The 21,894-nt window shown below is 43.9% G+C and overlaps 1 protein-coding gene across 1 annotated transcript in view; it reads right to left on the bottom strand.

The window, feature by feature from the left end:
• nup214 (nucleoporin 214) overlaps positions 1-21,894 on the bottom strand; it is a 121,892-nt gene that overhangs the window by 63,064 nt on the left and 36,934 nt on the right. Inside the window, exons 18-22 of the mRNA XM_041194465.1 lie at positions 16,590-16,693; positions 14,493-14,672; positions 12,960-13,045; positions 6,477-6,560; positions 5,464-5,706 (exon numbers count right to left, since the gene is read on the bottom strand). Coding sequence (XP_041050399.1) covers positions 5,464-5,706; positions 6,477-6,560; positions 12,960-13,045; positions 14,493-14,672; positions 16,590-16,693 — 697 coding nt within the window. The remainder of the gene's footprint in view (positions 1-5,463; positions 5,707-6,476; positions 6,561-12,959; positions 13,046-14,492; positions 14,673-16,589; positions 16,694-21,894) is intronic.

The following is a 21,894-nucleotide window of genomic DNA, read 5'->3' as shown; positions in this document are numbered from 1 at the left end:
CCTCCTTACTAACATCTGGGGGCTAGTGCCAAAATTGGGAAAGCTGTCTCACAGACTAGTCAACAACTGCCTGACAGTCATCCTCACAGAATTATACCTTATAGATAATGTCCCAGACACTATCAACGGGTATGTCCTGTCCCACCAGCAGAACAGACCCAGTAGAGGTGGGGGCACAGTGGTATATAGTCGGGAGGGAGTTGCCCTGGGAGTCTTCAACATATGGCTCTGGACCCCATGAAGTCTCATGGCATCAGGTCAAACATGGACAAAGAAACCTCCTGCTGATTATCATGTACCGCCCTCGCTCAGCTGATGAATCAGTGCTCCTCCATGTTGAACACCACTTGGAGGAAACACTGAGCGTGGCAAGGGCGCAGAATGTGCTTTAGGTGGGGGGCTTCAATGTCCATCACCAAGAGTGACTCGGTAGCACCACTACTGACCGAGCTGGCCGAACTCTAAACGACATAGCTGCTAGACTGGGTCTGCGGCAGCTGGTGAGGGAACCAACAAGAGGGAAAAGCATACTTGACCTCATCCTCACCAACCTGCCTGCTGCAGATGCATCTGTCCATGACAGTGTCGGTAGGAGTGACCACCGCACAGTCGTTGTGGGGAAAACAAAGTCTTGATTTCACATTGAGGATATCCTCCATCATGTTGTGTGGCACTGCCACCGTGCTAAATGGGATAGATTTCAAACAGATCTAGTAACTCAAGACTGGGCATCCATGAGGCGCTGTGGGGCATCCATGAGGCGCTGTGGGCCATCAGCAGCAGCATAGTTGTACTCAAACACAATCTGTAACCTCATGACCCAGGATATCCCCCACTCTACCATTACTATTAACCAGGGAATCGACACTGGTTCAATGAAGAAGGCAGGAGGGCATGCCAGGAGCAGCACCAGGCATACCTAAACATGAGATGTCAACCTGGTGAAGCTATAACACAGGAATACTTGCATGTCAAACAACATAAGCAGCAAGTGATAGACAGAGCTAAGCAATTCCACTGCCAACGGATCAGATCCAAGTCTGCAGTCTTGCAACATCCAGTCATGAATTGTGGTGGACAACTAAACAACTCACTGGAGGAGGAGGCTCCACAAATATCCCCACCCTCAATGATGGAGGGGGCCCAGAACATCAGTATAAAAGATAAGGCTGAAGTATTTGCTACAATCTTCAGCCAGGTGCCAAGTGGATGGTCCATCTCAGCCTCCTCCGGAAGTCCCCAGCAGCACAGATGCCAGTTTTCAGCCAGTTCAATTCACTCCAAGTGATGCCAAGAAACGGATGAAGGCACTGGATAGTGCAAAGGGTATAAACTGGCAATAGTACTGAAGGCTTGTGCTCCAGAACTTGCCAAGCTCCTACTAAGCCGTTCCAGTACAGCTACAATACTGGCATCTATCCGACTATGTGGAAAATTGCCCAGGTATGTACTGTACATAAAATGCAGAACAAATCCAACCTGACCAATTACCACCACATCAGTCTACTCTCGGTCATCAGTAAAGTAATGGAAGGGATCATCAACAGTGCTATCAAGTGGCACTTGCTTAGCAATAACCTGCACACTGGTGCACAGTTTGGGTTCCGCCAGGGCCACTCAGCTCCTGACCTCATTATAGCCTTGGTTCAAACATGGACAAAAGAGCTGAACTCCCAAGTTGAGGTGAGAGTGACTGCCTTTGGCATCAAGGTCACACTTGACCGAGTGTGGCATCAAGGAGCCCTAGCAAAACTGGAGTCAATGGCAACCAGGGGGAAAACTCTCCGCTGGGTGAAGTCATACCTAGCACAAAGGAAGACGGCTGTGGTTGTTGGAGGTCAGTCAGCTCAGCTCCAGGACATCACTGCAGGAGTTCCTCAGGGTAGTGTCCTCGTCCCAACCATCTTCAGCTACTTCATCAACGACCTTCTTTCCATCATAAGGTCAGATGTGGGGATGTTCGCTGATGATTGCACAATGTTCAGCATAATTCGCGACTCCTCAGATACTGAAGTAGTCCATGTCCAAATGCAGCAAAACCTGGACAATATCCAGGCTTGGGGTGACAAGTGGCAAGTACCATGCGCGCCGCACAAGTGTCAGACAATGACCATCTCCAACAAGGGATAATCTAACTATCGCCCCTTGACATTCAAAGGCATTACCATTAATGAATCCCCCATTATCAACATCCGGGGGGGTGGGGGATTACCATTGACCAGAAACTGACTGGACTAGCCATATAAATATTGTGACGGCAAGAGCAGGTCAGAGGCTAGGGATCCTGCGACGAGTAACCCACCTCCTGACTCCCCAGAGCCTGTCCACCATCTACAAGACTCAAGGAAGGAGTGTGATGGAATACTCTCCACTTGCAGCTCCCACAACACTCAAGAAGTTGACATCATCCAGAACAAAGCAGGCCACTTGATTGGCATCACATCCACAAACATTTACTCCCTCCACCACCAATGCACAGTAGCAGCAGTGTGTACCATCTACAAGGTGCATTGCAGGAATTCACCAAGACCCCTTAGACAGCACCTTCCAAATCCATGACCACTACCATCTAGAAGGACAAGGGCTGCATATACATGGGAACACCACCACCTGGAAGTTCTCCTCCAAATCACTCACCATCCTGACTTGGAAATATATCGCCGTTCCTTCACTGTCGCTGGGTCAAAATCCTTCCTAACAGCACTGTGGGTGCACCTACACTATATGGACTGCAGTGGTTCAAGAAGGCAGCTCACCATTACGTTCTCAAGGGCAATTAGGGATGGGCAAAAAAAGCTGGCTCAGCCAGCAAAGCCCACAACCCATGAAAGAAAAAATAAAAATTCTCCCTGGGGTCCTGGCTCAACTAATATCACTAAAATTATCTTGTCATTATTGCATTGCTGTTTGTGGGAACTTGCTGTGTGCAAATTGGCTGCTGCGTTTTCAATATTACAACAGCAACAACACTTCAAAACTACTCAACTGGTTGTACACTATATTAAAACATCCCAAGATGGTGAAAGATGCTATCATAAATTTAAGACTGTCACTTCTACAAAACTCAATAGGAGGCAGATGGGAAAGTAACTATTATAAGTAAGTCACAGTAAGGGAAGCCAAAGCCAGCAGTACTAACTAAACACGTCTCACAGACACAATGTTCCAGGGACGCTCTTCCTTGGCCAATGATTGGCTGTGATTCGATATACCCTCTATATCAGTACAATCCACCCCATGTTCAATAAAACTTAAAGTGCCATTTTTACAAACATTATGAAACTTGCATTAGATTTTCAACTGGAACACAAATGATACTTCACATCTAAAAAGGTTAATATATGAAAACAATACAAGACATCTCATCTCACAGGTGATGTAAAAGATCTCATGGTACTATCCTGAAGAGAAGGGGTCTTCTCTCAGGGCAATATTTATCCCTCAAGCAACAGTACAAACTGAATTACCAGGATGGTCTGAGGGCCCTTAGCTTCTTCCTCGAACAGAGGCCCGAACAATCCCCATCCACCACTACTCTCCTCCATCTGGCTGAACTTGTTCTCACACTGAATGATTTCTCCTTCAACTCCTCTCACTTCCTCCAAATAAAAGGTGTGGCTATGGGTACCCGCATGGGCCCCAGCTATGCCTGTCTCTTTATGGGGTATGTGGAACATTCCTTGTTCCAGTCCTACTCTGGCCCCCTCCCACAACTCTTTCTCTGGTACATCAATGATTACTTCAGTGCTGCTTCAAGCTCTCGTCGGGAAAAATTTATTAATTTTGCTTCCAATCTCCACCCCTCCATCATTTTCACATGGTCCATCTCTGACACTTCCCTTCCCTTCCTTGACCTCTCTGTCTCAATTTCTGGTGATAGACTGACCACCGATATCCATTACAAGCCTATCGACTCCCACAGCTACCTCGACTACAGCTCCTCACACCCTGCTTCCCGTAAGGACTCCATCCCATTCTCTCAGTTCCTTCGCCTCCGTCGCATCTGTTCTGATGATGCTACCTTCAAAAACAGTTCCTCTGAAATGTCCTCCTTCTTCCTTAACCGAGGTTTTCCATCCACGGTCGTTGACAGGGCCCTCAACCGTGTCCGGCCCATCTCTCGCGCATCCGCCCTCATGCCTTCTCCTCCCTCCCAGAAACATGATAGGGTCCCCCTTGTCCTCACTTATCACCCCACCAGCCTCTGCATTCAAAGGATCATCCTCCGCCATTTCCGCCAACTCCAGCATGATGCCACCACCAAACACATCTTCCCTTCACCGCCCCCGGTGGCATTCCATAGGGATCGTTCCCTCCGGGACACCCTGGTCCACTCCTCCATCACCCCCTACTCCTCAACCCCCACCTATGGCACCTCCCTATGCCCACGCAAAAGATGCAACACCTGCCCCTTCACTTCCTCTCTCCTCACCGTCCAAGGGCCCAAACACTCCTTTCAAGTGAAGCAGCATTTCACTTGCATTTCCCCCAACTTAGTCTACTGCATTCGTTGTTCCCAATGCGGTCTCCTCTACATTGGAGAGACCAAACGTAAACTGGGCGACCGCTTTGCAGAACACTTGCGGTCTGTCCGCAAGAATGACCCAAACCTCCCTGTCGCTTGCTATTTTAACACTCCACCCTGCTCTCTTGCCCACATGTCTGTCCTTGGCTTGTTGCATTGTTCCATTGATGCCCAACGCAAACTGGAGGAACAGCACCTCATCTTCCAACTAGGCACTTTACAGCCTTCCAGACTGAATATTGAATTCAACAACTTTAGATCTTGAACTCCCTCCTCCATCCCCACCCCCTTTCCGTTTTCTCCCCCTTCCTTTTGTTTTTTCCAATAATTTATATAGATTTTTCTTTTCCCACCTATTTCCATTATTTTAAAATCTTGTATGCCCTGCTAGTCTTATTCCACCCCACCCCCACTAGAGCTGTACCTTGAGTGCCCTGCCATCCATTCTTAATTAGCACATTCATTTAGATAATATCACCACCTTCAACACCTCTTTGTTCTTTTGTCTGTGACATCTTTTGATTATCTGCTGCTATCACTGCTTGCTTGTCCCTACAACCACACCACCCACCCACCACTTCTCCACCCCCCCACCCCTCCCACCTTATATTTCACCCCTTTCCTAATATTCACTCAGTTCTGTTGAAGGGTCATGAGGACTCGAAACATCAACTCTTTTCTTCCCCGACGATGCTGCCAGACCTGCTGAGTTTTTCCAGGTAATTCTGTTTTTGTTTTGGATTATCTGGTCATTTATCTCATTGCTGTTTGTGGAACTTGCTGCATTCATACTGACTGCCCCATTTTCCATATAATGGTTACTTTACAACGCTTGGCTGTGAAGCGCTTTGGGACATCCTGATGTAGTGGAAGGCTACAAGTTCTTTTTTTGCTATGACAGTACCTTGGCCAGCAGAATTCTTACTTCACACTCTTACCTGTGCTGGGAATGGGAGCTCCGGCAGGCTGAGGTTTGCCATAAGGTGTTGAATGCGCGGTGATCAGCGCTGGTGGAAACGAGGGTAGCCTCGTGATGGGAGCATGTTTGAACGAAGGCGCCGTCTCCTGCTCCTCAGCCTGAAGACCTTCATGATCCAGACGCAGTGAAGCAGAGATATGGCTCATGTCTTCCAACTCTCCGAAACATTTAGGTGATATAAATGCTGACCTGGACAGATTAGCTGCAGGGGAAGAGAAAATGGCATGAAACCGATGACCTCCCTGAGAATAGCAGGGTGTGTTTTCGTTAAGAGACAGGACAGGCTGAAATGAAAGTACAGCCCTCAATATTTAACAGTGTTACATGCTATGGGTTTTACAATTGGGTAGCGCTATCACTGTCTAACAAGAATATTCCTTCTGCTGAGTGACTTGTTGCCCAGTTGCTTCCTTCTCCACTCTGACTGCAAGCTTTATTTTATTTATTGCACTGCAGTCAGTGTTTAACACGAAATCAAAACCCACACCACAAGTGGGAATTAGAAGAGCTTAAAGTAGACAAAGGGTAATTAAACATTACAAGACGTGAACTATTGAGAAAGCTCAAAAGCTTCTGCCCAAAATGAACAGAGCCTTCAAGTTGCTGTCATTGACATTAATCCAAATGGTTAAAAGTTGTCACTTTTTGGCCAACATAAGTTATTCTCCTATTGAAATATGGGTGTGGGGGGGGGTGCAGCTGTAAATTGAGTTTCCCACTTATGGTGCTCAGTAGCAGCACAGAATTTGCTCTGAAGCTACAGCTCTGATGAAGGGTCATAGGGGCTCAAAACATCCACTCTGTTTCTCTCTCCACAGATGCTGCCAGGCTTGCTGAGTTTTTCCAGCATTTTCTGTTTCAGAATTTGCTGTAGCTCCACTGACCCATCAGATTCAACTGAGTCCTTTTCCACTCCCCTTACACAGTTACAATTAAAAATTGGCCATTTCCCCTGAGAGGTTTACTTGTTACCTGGTGCAGTGGATCTCACAGGCGGAGTCTGTCTTTTTGAAAGGAAGTTCCGTAGCTGGGATTGTTTCACTGGAGATAGTTTACCTTAAGGTCAGAAAGAAAAATGAGATGAGTAAAAAATACACTTCACATTATCAAGTCAATCCAGCAATGTGTGGTACAGTGATAGTGGCACTGGATTAGTAATCCAGAGGCTTAAATTAATGGTTTGGGGACATGGGTTCAAATCCCACCAAGGCAACTAGTAGAATTTAAATTCAATTAATCAATCTGGAATATAAAGTTTCAGTAATGGTGTCCATGACAACTATCATCAATTGTTCCAAAAACCCATCTGGTTCAAAGAGGTCATTGAAGGTTCCAGAGTACTTTGCATTTAATTAGCTTATTTTGAAGTGCAGTCATGGCCATGCAAGCAGACTGAGCAGCCATGTGCATGTGGCAAGATCCCACAAACAACAAAACTGCTGTCCCTTTACCGAAGGAAATCTGCCGTCTTTAGCTGTTCTGACTTACATGGGACTCCAGAGCCACAGTAATATGATTCATTCAACCGCCCTCTGAAACGGCCCAGCAAGCCACTCAGTTCAAGGGCATTTAGGGATGGACAGTGCCAGCATTGTCCACATCCCATGAAAGAATTGAAAAACACCTTCATAATTTTGACCACCATTCGATCTCCCTCTAACCTCTAAGGACAATCCAGCTTCTCTAGCTTTTCCACATAACTAAATTCCTTCATCCTTGGTACTATTCTAGTAAATCTATTCTGCACCCTCTCCAGGCGACCTTGACATCCTTCCTAAAGTGTGGTGCACTTTAACAAATGTTAACAAACCAGTGATGTATAAACACCAGGTATAGTTGCTCTTTGTTTGTGCACTCTTATATCTCTATTTATAAAGCCAAGGGTTCCATGTGCTTTTTTAACAGCTTGTCTTGTAACCTTCAAAGATTTATATCCATGAGTCCTGAGAAAGAGCAACTGGGAAAAACCTCCTGCTCAGAAGGAGGGTAGCGATTGGATGGCAGCACTTAAAGTGTAGGATGTTCTTCTTGGGTCCTGGCCAACATTCATCCCTCTATTTACAGTACTGTGATAAACACGTTGTGCAGTTCAGATCAAGGTTGCACCTAAAATATCTCATCACACTCTCCACAGATGCTGAACTGGCTGCTGAGTGTTTCCAGCGTTTCCTGTTCTTTGTTTTGTTGTTTGTGGGATCTTGCCACATGCACATGGCTGCTCAGTCTGCTTGCATAACCACAACAGCACTTCAAAATAAATTAATTAAATGCAAAGTACTCTGGAACCTTCGCAAGAGAAAAGAAACATAGCGTAACTACTTACCCCAAACAGAAAGGAATCTTTGCCAAGTGGTGTGCACTCAACTTTAATTAAAGTTATATTTAAAAAACAAGGAGATACAAATGCAGAGCCAATCCTTTGGTCCCTGCCCAACATGCATTAAGCCCTTACTTCAAAGAACACCAAGCTCACAACTCTGCCTTGTATCTCTGAAACCTGAATGCTCATTCTCAACAGAAACCAAACTAGCTCCTTTTTTAAAAGGTCAACTAACCCAAATCAACTGTACCCGGGGAACCTGTTTCACTATCCCATGTTGGGAGAGGGGCGGGGGTGATTTTTGGTTTTTCTTCTCAGCTCTAACCTTGCTTGGAGTTTGTGAATTTTATCCTTGGTCATATGCACATGGTTCCAAGTTAAAATAACTTGCTGACTTAAAGTTAACAGCACTTTTCACCACTAGAGGGCTGTTTCGCACCCCCACTGAAGTGAGATTTACTCTTATGGCTCTCTCTAGAATTTCAGAACACTTATAGCGCAAGTGGTGGCCATTCAGCCCATCAAGTCCTCGCTGGCTCTCTGCAAGAGCAATTTAGCTACTCCCATTCCCTCTGTTTTCCCACAATTTGGCAATTTTATTCCCTACAGGTGCTCATCCAAATTTCAAGGTCCTTTAAAGAAGTGAGATTATCCTTCAGAACCTATTCAGCAAATTGAATAGTTAACACCCAAGAGAAATGGATAAATACTCGAGGGGAAAAAGTTTACAGGGCTATAGGGGAAGGGCAGGGGAGTGAGAATAATTGGATGATTCTGTAAAAGGACAGCATATTCACGATGGGCCCAAAGGCCTCCTTCTGTGCATTTTATGATCTTCTCCAGTAAAGAAAACGTTGTTACCCGAGCAACAATTGTTGTTAAGGATCGCAGATGAATAATGTCCACTAGATGAAGTAGGAGAGCTCAACCATTACACGTGGAACTGTATCCGACCTTTAACGGCAGGAATTGAGAGGTGAAGCAGTGGTGAACACAGGTTCCCAATTACACCTCTATCAGTTACACCTTGCTGGTTAGGAGAACGGCAATTGAAACAGATCAATCTCATCCTTATTTTTTATATCCTCACATACAGCAGGATTCTCATTATATTACTGGAAAGGGAAGGCTATTTCCAGGTCAGCATCCTGGAATTATGTTAGTAAATGAGCACAGACACAAATCTTTTCTCTCTAAATTAACTCTACAGTGGAGTATTATGTAGAGGTCTGGGAGCTGAATCACAAAGGGGAGGTGCGAGTGGAAGTCTTATCAGCACAATGGACCACAAAAACTGAGGCTGTCATCAGCCCCAAGATACCCAGACATGATCTCGTCAGCTGGCACAGATACCAGGCACAATCTCACAGGCCACATTTCCTAATGTCCCCAGTTACAGAGACCAGTCAGGTACCAAACAGATTGGAGCTATGGTCTCGGCACCTAGGTATTGTATCTGTCACTTACAGATGCTGGTAGAAGTTCATCACAGAAAGCATCATCAGAAACCCATGGCCTGCTGTGTCCACCCCTTATACAGCAAAGGAGGTAATTCAGCTCTTTGAAAGAGCAAGCTACCACACCCCACTCCCCCTGCACTCTCCCCCCTATTCCAGCAAATTTTCCCCTTCAAATATTTATCCAATATATTTAATTAAATTAAATTTGCTTCCTCCAAACTTTCAGGCAGTGAGTCCCAGACCATATAACTTGCTTCCCTCTGATTCTTTTGCCAATTACTGAAATTCCATGCCCTCTGGTTATTGACCCTTTGGTCAGTGGAAAGTTTCTGTTTATTTACTCCAGTAAAACTCTTCATGATTTTGAACATCTCCATCAAACCTCCTATTAACCCCTCTCCAAGAGCAATGCACGGTGCAGCATGCCTGCATATTTGTTCATTTAGGCACACCACTACAGCAAGCCGAAGGTTAATATACACTTAACCCTGGATGAAAAGCACAGTTAGAGCCTGCTTTGCAATGTGCTTCTGCTGAAAGAATCAAAAACTCTAGATAAACCTGCTTTCTTCTTTCAGATGAGACATTAAGGTTGTGGATTTAAGTCCCACTCCATAACTAAAGCCCATAATCCAGGTTGACAATCCAGCACTGTACTGAGGGAATGCTGCACTGTCAGAGGTGCGTGTTGTCTTTCAGGTGAGTCATTAAACCAAGGTCCCATCTACTTTCTGAGGTGAAAAGTGAAAGATCTCATAGCCACTATTTCGAAGAAGGGCAGGGCGGTTACCCCCAATGGCCTGGCCAATATATATTCCTCAATCAATTTCAGTCAAAAACAGGTATCTGCTTAGTAACATTGGTATTTGTGGGAGCTTATATGCACAAGCTGGCTACTGTGGTTTCTACATTATAACAGAGAACAAAATTCAGATAAATTTTGTCAGATGTAAAGCACTTTGGGGCATCCCAAGGTCATGAAAGGTACTATATAAATGCAAGTCTTTCTTTATACTGCATTCTGTGCACACACACATGTCCCCAGCCCAACCATCTTCAGCTACTTCATCAATGACCTTCCTTCCATCATAAGGTCAGAAGTGGGAATGCTCGCTGATGATTGTACAATGTTCAGTGTCATTCGCGATTCCTCAGATACTGAAGCAGTCCATGTCCAAATACAGCAAGACCTGGACAACATCCAGGCTTGGGCTGACGAGCGGCAATTAACATTTGCGCCACTCAAATGTCAAGCAATGACCATCTCCAACAAGAGAGAATCCAACCATCGCCCCTTGATGTTCAATGGCATTACCATCACTGAATCCCCACGATCAACATCTTGGGGGTTACGACCGACCAGAAACTGAACAGGCCTATCCATATAAATACTGTGGCTACAAGAGCAGGTCAGAGTCTAGGAGTCCTGCAAGGAGTAACTCACCTCATGACTCCCCAAAGCCTGTTCACAATCTACAAGCCACAAGTCAGAAGTGAGATGGAATAGTCTCCACTTGCTTGGGTGAGCACAGCTCCCACAACACTCAAGAAGTTTGACACCATCCAGGACGCATGACTGGCACCCCATCCACAAACATTCACTCCCTCCACCACCGATGCACAGTGGCAGCAGTGTGTACCATCTACAAGATGCACTGCAGGAATTCACCAAGGCTCCTTAGACAGCATCTTCCAAACCTACGAACATCTACCATCTAAAAGGACAAGGGCAACAGATAGATGGGAACACCACCACCTGGAAGTTCCCATCCAAGTCACTCACCATCCTGACTTGGAAATATAGCACCATTCCTTCACTGTGGTTGAGTCAAAATCCTGGAACTCCCTCCCCTAACAGAACTGTGGACGTACCTAAACCACAGGGACTGCAGCAGTTCAAGAAGGCGGCTCACAACCACCTTCTCAAGGACAACTAGGGATGGGCAATAAATGCTGGCTCAGCCAGCGAAGCCCACATCCTGTGAATGAAGGGAAAAAAACATGGGCAAATAACAGACTGGTTCTCAATCTAGGAGCAGGAGGACTCTACAGCAAAGAGGTTTTAATTTTCGTTAACCTCATCCACAAACCCAGCCACGGTCTTGATCTTCTTTAGTTCGGTATTTTCAGTCAGCCACCCACAGCCCTGCAAACTCATTCCCTTCGTCCTTCCATCTCTGGCTCTTTTCAAAGGATATGGGGATTGGGTGGGAAAGTGGGTTTATGCAGAACTTCAGTCACGATCTTATTGAATGGTAGATCAGACTCCAGGGGCAGTGTGTGCTGCTCCTACATTCTTTGATGTGCCCACTTCGTGTGACTCCACCTTTGGCTGCACATCCTTCAGATATGCCTCCAAAGCTTGGAACATTCTCCCAAAAAATCCCTTGAAGCCTGGTTACCTAACGCCCCGGTTCAGTCCAATTTGGATTTCTGTCATAACTTCACTTGTTGCACCATCATCATCAAGCTCTTCAGAGAGGCTTCACTGCGTCATTTTCCTACTGTTAGCATGATACACTTGTTCAGGCTTGCTACAGCTCTTTCAGTAAAAGTGCATGGGGGGGACTGGGGACATTGTTTAAACTAATGGCAAAGTTCAAGTCCATAAACTCTGGGCTCTATTTTAAACAAACTTATGTGGCAAGCATTCCTCGGTAAACACCTCACCAACTGCAATCATCTCACCAAATAGCTCCACACAAAATACAATCCACAGAAACATATCAGGAATGAGAACTTCTCTTGAAGAGGTCATGACTTTAAAGAAAGTATTTGCGTTACTACTGCACTGCGGTACATCCCAAAGCATTTCACAGCCAATGAAGCACTGTTGAATGGTCGTCACTGTTGTAATTCTGCAAACAAGGCAGCCAATTTGTGCACAGCAAGATCCCACAAACAGCAATGTAAAAATGACTGCATACTCTCTTTTAGTGATGTTGGTTGAGGCATTAATGTTGGCCAGGGCACAAAGGCCACCCCTGACCTTCTTGAAATAGTGGGGTGTGATCTTTACCTTTCACTTGAGTCAGCAGACAGGGCCTCGGTTTAATGTCTCATCCGAAAGACGGCTCCTCCAACAGTGCAGCACACCCTCAGTACTGCGCTGGACTGTCAGTCTAGAGTAAGGGCCTTAGTTTGAGTTGGATGTGAACTCCCCAACCTAAATCCAACAAGAGTGCTACCAACTGAGTCACATCCAATACCTAGTATGTGTCTGCACATTAGGGCAGGCTGAATGTATCTGCTTTCCCTGCTCCCTCATTCAATCCCCTCATCTCCTGAAGGAGCTGTTCTTAGGGGCTCCATCAGGACATGTCACAATGAACAGCTAAACATGGCCCTAATATCTCCCAATATCCAGACACACACAATTCCCAGCAGGACGTCTGGTTAAATTCCCACCATAGACCAGAGGAATTGGAGTATCTCAAGTTCTGCAGCAGCTGCAATCAGCCAGCTAGCATGAGAATCCCGAGAATCACCTAAACTCTGTGTCTTAATGAGACACCAAGTCAAATCAGGCTTAGCCCTGACCCTCTATTCCATAAAGGGAAGTAGGCAGAATACTTGTGATAACTCACACAGATTAACTTGTTTCTTTAAAAGTTCACCCCAAACAGTTGACCCTTTCCCCATGAACAAATCAGACACAATACAGCGATGGTTTACCTGGGGTGGGTGAAGTCACCTTCGGAGCTCCATCCAGGGTAGTTTTCACCAGAACATTGCGAAGCATCTCTAGCTCAGTATCCCAGCTAAAGAAAAACCAAACCAGGGCATTAATTGAAGGTACGGTAAAACTGATTCATAAATTGGGCAGTGGGGCTAGTTTGGGATTGTTTTGGAGCCAGCACTGACACAATGGGCCCAAATGGTGTCCCTTCTATGCTTATAACCTTCTGGATAAAGGCTCCATCCTTGTAGTTACCTTTGCAACATCTCAAGACTGCCAGGTAAGATTTGCCTTTTCTCCAAGGCTGAATTTACAGGTTTGTTCAGCTTCCCTGCAACTGTGGGGAGTCTCAGGCGCTCAACGTTTAATAAAGGTCAAATAGAGCACACTAATTCAAAATACAAGTGGCAACAAAGCAAGCTTCATCCGAAGGTCAAAATCCATCCAACTTAACGCCCGCGAGACCTAGGACTGTGCCAGGACACCAACACTTTCCTGAGTCAGCACCGCACCTACAAATAACCTGAAATCCATCTCCTGCTCTGCTTCAATTTGTTTTATTACCTAAGGGCATGGAGGAATCTAGACAAGACAAATGGTTAGCATTTACACAATTGTTGTAAGGGCTAATAAAAATGGCACTTTTAAAAACAGTAACTCTGATACAGAATAAGGTCAACACTTGGCGCACTGCTCAACTAATACTGCAGTGCAAGTAAAAAGAATATGTTCCAGCTTTCAGTTCAAGGTGAGGAGCATTTCTCTTCATTCTACACGAGCTACATGCTTCATCTGGCCAGGAAGTTTCAGAATATTTTAGATGGGGCACTAGCACAGGCCAGTCACTGGTAGAAATGCAAAAGCTAAGGTGGCAAAAGGAAACAACTCCCTGACAGAACACCTCACCATTTACCATGTCCCACCACATAAGTGTGTAACACACTCACTATAATACAAATTCCAGAGAAACTCACCAGGGCCTATGAGGATAGGTGGCCAAGATTTTAAAAGAGCTTGTATTTGTAAAGCATCATTCACAACTCAGGATGTTTCAAATTCTTTACAGTCAATTCTGAACTTTTGAAGTGTAGCTACATGTAGGAAATGTGGCAGTCCAATTACACACAGCAAGCTCCCACAAACAGCATTATTATAATGGCCACGTAATGTTTTAGCAATGTTGGTTGACAGATAAATGTTAGTGGGGGGAGGGGGAGTAGGTGGGGAAAACTCCCCTGCTCTACTTTGAAACAGTGACATGGGATCTTATGTCACCTGACAGAGCATCAGGACTGCAGTTTAACAGCTCACCCAACAGGCAGCACCTCCAATAGTGCAGCACTCCTTCAGTATTGGTACTGGAAGTGTCAGTTTAGATTTCATGCTCAGGTCTCTGGAGTGAGACTTCAGTCCACAATCTTCTCAGTCAGAGCAAAGTGTGCTAACCTTCTGAACCCCAGCTGACATTTAACGAAGCACCAAGTATCTTATACAATAATGTTCTTAATGGAGACATGTTTAAAACCTACCACTGATCATTCTGCAGGCATTTGTCATTGGGCACGCACCACTTGGAGGTCTGATTATAAATGCGGAGATTCTGCAGGCTGTTTATCAGTTCATCAATCTTCTTATCCTGCTGGGTAATGATCTCATGATGACTTGACAAAGCGTTAAACAACACTTCCCTCTCTGGCAGAAGTAAGTGCCTGGAATGAAATAGTGGAAGCTTTAAAATTAAAATAAAGCAAAGGTGAAACACTCAGCTCCTCCTCACATGACAGATATGTGAAAACTAACATCACCAAACACACGCTTGTGCAGCAAACCTTGACTGGGCCACAAGTGCAGTACTGTTCCTCATTATAAAAGGATATAAACGCACCAGCAAAAAAATGATTTACACGGGCATTGCTAGAACTGAGATTATAACTATCAGTAAGGGCTGAACAGGCTGGGGCTACGTCTTCTAGAAAAGGCTGATGGTGACCTGATGAGGTCTTAAAGATTATGAAAGAGTTTGATAGGGTAGATCTAGAGATGATTTTTCCACCTGCTGGGGAGACCAGGACAAGGGGCCATAAATATAAGATAGTTACTAATAAATCGAATAGGGAATTCAAAAAGCAAAACTCTAAGGGATCTGCAAGGTTAGATTTCCATGCGTATGCCAACAGATTTTTACATTTGATAGCTTTACGATAATCTGCTGCTGTACACTGAGAAACATTTTCTACAATGACAGCACTCTATCCTTTGGGCAGCACAAACTTTTCTGAAAATAGATCTTGACTCATTGGCAATCATTGCAATCCCAAATAGGTGTCAATATTTATAAAGATGCTGGGGGCACGGGGGGTTTACATCTGACGGTATCAATACTTGCAGGGATGGGCGTGCACATGGGGGCGATGCCTGTTTGATTCCAACATGCCTTCTCTTCTACCTGCCAATGCCCCGCAACACTGCAATGCTCATGGTACGTTAATGATATTATTAAGACACAGAGGCGAAGGGCATTGTTTAGTTAAAATGTCAAAGGCATTTATAAAGAAAGACTGCTGGGACACAGTGGGTAATGGGTAGGAAGCAAACATATGTAATTCTTCTTTTTGTAAATAAACCTATTATCAAGAAACTTATTAGCATCTAGTTTTTTTTATTATTCATTCACAGGATGTGGGCATCACTGGCTAGCCCATCATTTATTACCCATCCCTAATTGCCCTCCAGAAGTTGGTAGTGAGCTGCCTTCTTGAACTTGGCTTGGGGTGAAATGAATATGCAGGACTAGTAAAAGCTGTTTCATGATTGGTTAAAAAGAGGATGCTCATTTACTGGTCTAGATCCATCATTGAGGAAGGCGTTACTTCCAATCCCCTAGCCCTAGGATTCTCAAAATGCTGAAATCAACAAGGAAAATGCAGGCACTAGTCCACAGACAGGGCATCAGGTAACAGGAGCTCAGGGAATAATCTCTGGGTTGCACCTGAATTAAAGAGTACTTGTCTCTATATTGTGCTTTCCATGACCACCAGAGATTCCAAAGTGCTTTACAACTAGTAAAGTACTTTTGAAGCGTAGTCACTGCTGTAATATGAGGAAACGAGGCAGCTAATTTGCACACAGCAAGCTCCCACAAACAGCAATGAGATAAATGACCAGATAAATGTTTCTTTTTTAAAGTGATGTTTGTTGAGGGGTGCAAACTCCCCTGTTCTTCTTTGTAATGGAAATCATGGGAATATTTATCGTCCACCGGATCTCAGCTTAACATCTCAACAGAAAGACTACACTTCCCGCAATGCAGCTTGGATTTCTGTGCTCGAGACTCTGGACTGCAGACTTAAATCCACAACTTGCAAGACCAGCATGTTGCTCACTGAACTATTGAATTTATTCAAGGTAAAGTTGGACAGATTTTTAATTGACAAGGGAGTCATGGGATATGGGCGGCAGACAGGAAAGTGGAGTTGAGACCACAACCAGATCAGCCATGGTCTTACTGATTGGTGGAGCAGGCTCACAGGGTTGAATGGTCTACGCCTGCTCCTAAATTCCTATGATTTGGCAGCATATTCTAAAGCCGGGGTACATTTCCAAGCTCAGCATTGAGAACTGCTCACTTGTGTTTCTTGTTTTTTTCCTGGTGTTGCTCCCATTCCATATCCAGCACATCATTCACATCCTGCACTGCAAACTTCACATACTGATGCAGATGGCGAATTTCCTGCAAAGAAAAAAAGATTCCTCTATGAGAAAATATACAATAGTAAACGTAAAAGAGCTGGCAACTGCACAACTTTGATAAATTACTGGGCTCTCTCTATAGATTAGGAAGAATGCCAAGGCCCTGAGAGGCTACAGATATGCTTTATCAGGATGAAACCAGGTGTCAGTTCAATTATGTGGATAGATTGGAGAAGTCGGGACTGTTCTCCTTGAAGCAAAGAAGTTTAAGGGGAGATTTAATAGAGTTATTCAAATTTATGAGGAGCTTCGATAGAGCAAGTTTGGAGAAGCTATTTCTTCTGGTAATTGGGTCAGCAATCAGAGGTCACAGAGTTAAAATAATTGACAAAAGAACTAAAGGGGAAACGTCTTCACAAAAACTTAAGATCTGGAAAGCACTGCATGAAAGAGCAGAGGAATCAAACTCCACAGGCACTTGTAAAAGGCAAATGAATAATACTTGAATGGTCATGAGGATAAAGCTAGGCGAGTGACTAAATTGCACAACATTTCAAAGAGCTGGCACAGAAATGATAGGCCAAGTGGCCTCCTCCTGTGTTGTACAATTCTATATGACAAAGCTTGAAGGTTAATAAGGCTCTTAGAAAAGCAAACAAAACACTGCGGCTCGTTTCTAGAGAGAGAGAATTGAAAAGCAGAGAAGTTATGCTAAACTTATATCCAACCTTTGTTGGACCACACAAAGAGTACTGTGCACAGTTCTGATCACCATATTATGAAAAGGATATGGAGGCACTGGCAAAGGTGCAAAAAGAGGCTTGCAAGGATGATACGAGAGCTCAGGTTATAGCTATCAGAAAAGACTGAACAGGCTGGTGCTCTTTTCTCTAGAAGAGACAAAAACTACTGACCATATATATAAGATAGGCACTAATAAATTCAACAAAGAATTCAGGAGAAACTTCTTTACCCAGAGAGAATGGGGAACTCACTACAAGGAGTGCTTGAGATAACTAGCGTATATGCATTTGAGGGGAAGTTAGTTAAGTACATGAGGGAGAAAGGAATAGGATATGCTAACACAGTTAAATAAAAAAGGGTGGGAGGTGGTTTGTAAGGAACATTCTTCATTTGGGTTGTATGGCCTGTTCCTATGCATATTCTATGCAATGTTTACTCAGTGTGTCTAGGCCCTCATATAACTCTCCAGGACTTTAGTATAACCCTGCAGGAACAATTTTAGTTCTCTACTTTGCTATCACGATGGTCTCTGTCCTTGTCCTATTGCAGCGTTCCAGTGAAGCTCAACACAAGCTCAAGGAACAGCATTTCATCTTTCGATAAGACACTTGCTGTCTTCCAGACTCAACACTGAGTTCAACAATTTCAGACCATAAACTCGGCTCAATTTTGTTTCCTTGTCCTGATCTTCATCTTGTTTTTCTGCTGTTTTGCTTTCAGAAAGCAGCTGTTCATTATTCCACCATTCACACCTCCTCTGGACATATCGTTTCTTTACTAGTTCCATTAACACTCCCTTTGGCCCTGAGTCACTAACTCTTTGGTCAAATAATGTCTCCCATCCTCCACCCCATCACAGACCTTCCCTTTTGTTCTTTCTTCACTCTCTCCCATTTCACCTGCTTAAAACCTATGACATCTCTAACTTTTCCCAGTTCTGATGAAAGGTCATCAACTTGAAGTGTTAAAGCTGTTTTTCTCTCTCCCTCTCTCCGCAGACGTTGTCGATCCTACAGAGTACTTCCAGAATTTTCTGTTCTTATTTTGGGAGGGTGGAATGAGAATGATGAGCGCTCCAGGTCCAGTCTGCAGAGAGTTTGGGGCAGGGGCTCCTGACCAATGCCAACACTGGTTACAAGGCTACAAGTGCCAATAATTCATCTATCATCATTTCACCGCCACAGGGAAAAATCTCAAACACCTTGGCTATAGTCGTTAACAGGTTAAAAACATTGTTTGGGTACAGTAGAGTATTGGTTACATTGCTGGGTTAACAATTCAGAGAACGCAAGCTCACACCCCCACCAAGGCAGTTTAAGAATCTGAATTCAATTGGATTTCCTTTCAAGGAGGACTCCAGCTGTCCTTGCCAGATCTGCCTTGATAGGACTCCAGCCCCCACACACCTAGGCGGTGTTTAACAGCTTTAACAAACCACTCAACTGTATCAAAAACTGCTGCAGCAGCTCAAGAAGGTGGGCCTTCATTGTCACTTTCTTAAGGAAACTGGAGACGGGCACTGAACACATTCCAAGAATTAACGGTGTTAAATCTGCGGAGGAGTAGGTTTCGGTTCTGGGTCTATAATATCAGTCACCTCAAACTCTTTGGTCTGAACTTTGCATCTTTAAAGTTATGCTGAATGGACACCCTGGCAAGGAGGCAGGCTCATCACTTTGCAAGTCAATAAGAGAAGCCCAGCTGCCCTAATCACCTGGGAACTGGGTTCTAGGCATTGTAACGCAAAAAAGAGCATTTTTTTGTTTAAATAAAACTTGATGGTTCATCCACAAGTCAAAGGTTTTTTAAAAAATTACACTTCAGCTGTGTTACTATGATGAGACAAAGACTAACTCATGGTGCGTATTGTTGCGGTGACAGAAGCTGCAATGGGCCATGGCAATGGTGGAGAGGAGACTCTGACACAGCGTATCAAGGGGCCAGAGTCTGATGAACAGGAGGTGGTGCCTCCCAATGTCTCAAGTCAGATGCTGACTCCAGATCTGGGTATAAGGAGGCACTGAATGTGTGGACATTTCTGAGCAGCAACCGCTACAGTCTGCAGACTGTCAGCAGGTTCTCTTAGTCGTGAATCAAACTATACTGCACATTTTAAACCGATTAATACATATATCTAAAATACATTCCTCATCTGGGCTCATGCCTCAATTCTGATTATTTTAAGCACTCCTTTACCGAGCAAGTGATTCAGCGCTTTCACTGCTGCCAGCTCAAAACACACCAAATCACACCAAATCAATGATGCGTTCACAATCAAAAAGTGCAAAGCTCCACAAGATAACACTTCCTAAAGATGCAGGGAGACAGCAACTTGTCATTTACCCAAGGCTCCATGATCATCCCAACAAAATATAAACTAAACCTGAGCATCAAGCCACATAGAACTACTTAGGATATGTAGCACAGAAACAGCCCATTCAGCCCAACCACTCTGTACCAGTTTTTATGCTCCACACGAGCCTCCTCCCCGCCTTACTGCAAGTCATCCTATCAGCATAACTGGTCCTTCTGCTGGGAATTGAAGCCAGAGCCTCGGGAAGAATTCTGTGGCTTTACTTCAAAAGAGTCTTCAATTACAGCAAGGACGTTGCTGAAGTTATGCAGATGGGCTAACAATTCATTAGCCTGTGCTCCGGCTCTTGAATCTTTGAAAGTCCAGTTTGGATATCCTAACTAAAACAAACAAATCTCTGAATAAGTGTATTCCAGAAAGAGAAACGTATGACCCAGAATTTGACCATTTGGCCCTTCATGCCTGTGCTGGCTCTTTAAAAGTGTTTTCCCATTAGTCCCACTCCCAAGTTCTTTCACCTGCAATGATTTTCCTTTACAAGTACATATTCACACATTGAAATAAATAAATAAAAGCATTAAATAAACTAATCTAGTTCGTTGAGGATAAAGCCAGAGTCTAGGCAGATCACCTCCGCACATTTCAAAAGAATCTAGGGAAGAGGTAGCAGAAGCACTATTGTACATATTTAATAATTTATTAGAAAAAGGTGTAGTGCCAGAGGGCTGCTGAATAGGTAATATTACATGGATACTTAAGGAGGAAGGCTGAACATATCCAGGGAACTATAGGCCTGTCAGCTTAACATCCGTGTTGGAAAGAAAATGGAATCACAACTAAAGGAGAAAATAGAAAAACAGCTATAAACCAAAAACACATTACCAGTCAGCAGGGATTTCAAAAGGGAAAGTCTTGCTTAACCAAACTCACTGAATTCTTTAGCAGGGAAGAGAATAGACAAGGGTAATTAAGTAGATGTAATATATTGATATTTCCGAAAGGCCTTCAATAAGTGCCACAAAATAGACAAATGAGTAAGATCAGAGAATGCAGAGTTAGGGGACAATTAGCAGAACTGATAGCTAGCTGGCTACAAGACAAAGCAGAGAGTAAGAGCGGCTATTCAGAGTGGCAGAAAGTGGGAGTTTGGGTCTCACATGGATCAGTGCTGAGGCAACCATTGTTACAACTTCTATTAACAATTCAGATTTTGAAATCAAAAACGCAAATTCTAGATTTGCTGACAACACCAAATTGGGAGGAATAGTCAATACTGAAGAGGAATGCAACAAGTTACAAGAGGAAATTAATAAACTTGAAGAACATGCTTATAAATGGCAAATGAATTTCAACATAGATAATAAGATATTACATTTTGATAATAAAAGCAAAGTCACATATTATTTTAAAGATAAAAATCTAAATGGGAAAGAACAGCAAAGGGATCTGGGAGTACAAATAAAAAAATCACTTATCAGATCATTAAGGCCATTAAAACAAAAAACAAACCAGGCACAACAGTTTATTTCTAGAGGGAGAGAAAAGTAGGGAAGTTATGTTAAACGTGTATTAAACCTTGGTTAGACCCCACACTTACAGTACTGCTTGCAGCTGTGGTTGCTATATTATATAATAGATACAGAGGCACTGGTTATACCTATCAGGAAAGAATGAACAGGCTGAGTCCCTTTTCTCTTGAAAAGAAAAAGCTGCTGTATGACCAATTGGAGGTCTTCAAAATTATGAAAGGTTTTGATAGAGTAGACTCAAAGTGCATTTCCACTTGTGAGGGAGAGCAAAACTAGAGACCATCAATATCATATTGTTGCCAAGAAGTCAAACAGGGATTTCATGAGAAATTCTTTATCCAGAGGGTGATGAGAATGTAGAACTTGCTACCACAAAGAGTGTCAGGCGAATAGTACAGATGTATTTAAAGGGAAAGTTAGTTAAACACGAGGGAGAAAAGGATAGACAGGCTGATCGAGTTAGATAAGGAAGGATGGGAGGAGACTCAAATGGAGCATAAACACTGGAACAGACTGATCTGTTTCTCTGCTGTGTACTTTAAATAATTCTATGTAATATCCAATTTCCTTCTCAATATTGCTATCGAATCTGCTCTCGCCACCCTTTCAGGCAGTGCATTCCAATTCACAACTTGCCAGGCTTAAAAAAAAAAT

Source organism: Carcharodon carcharias, chromosome 8 (genome assembly GCF_017639515.1).
Source record: "Carcharodon carcharias isolate sCarCar2 chromosome 8, sCarCar2.pri, whole genome shotgun sequence".
Lineage (NCBI taxonomy): Eukaryota > Metazoa > Chordata > Chondrichthyes > Lamniformes > Lamnidae > Carcharodon > Carcharodon carcharias.
Note: the sequence above shows the minus strand (reverse complement) of the source record. Positions and strands in the feature narration are given on the sequence as shown.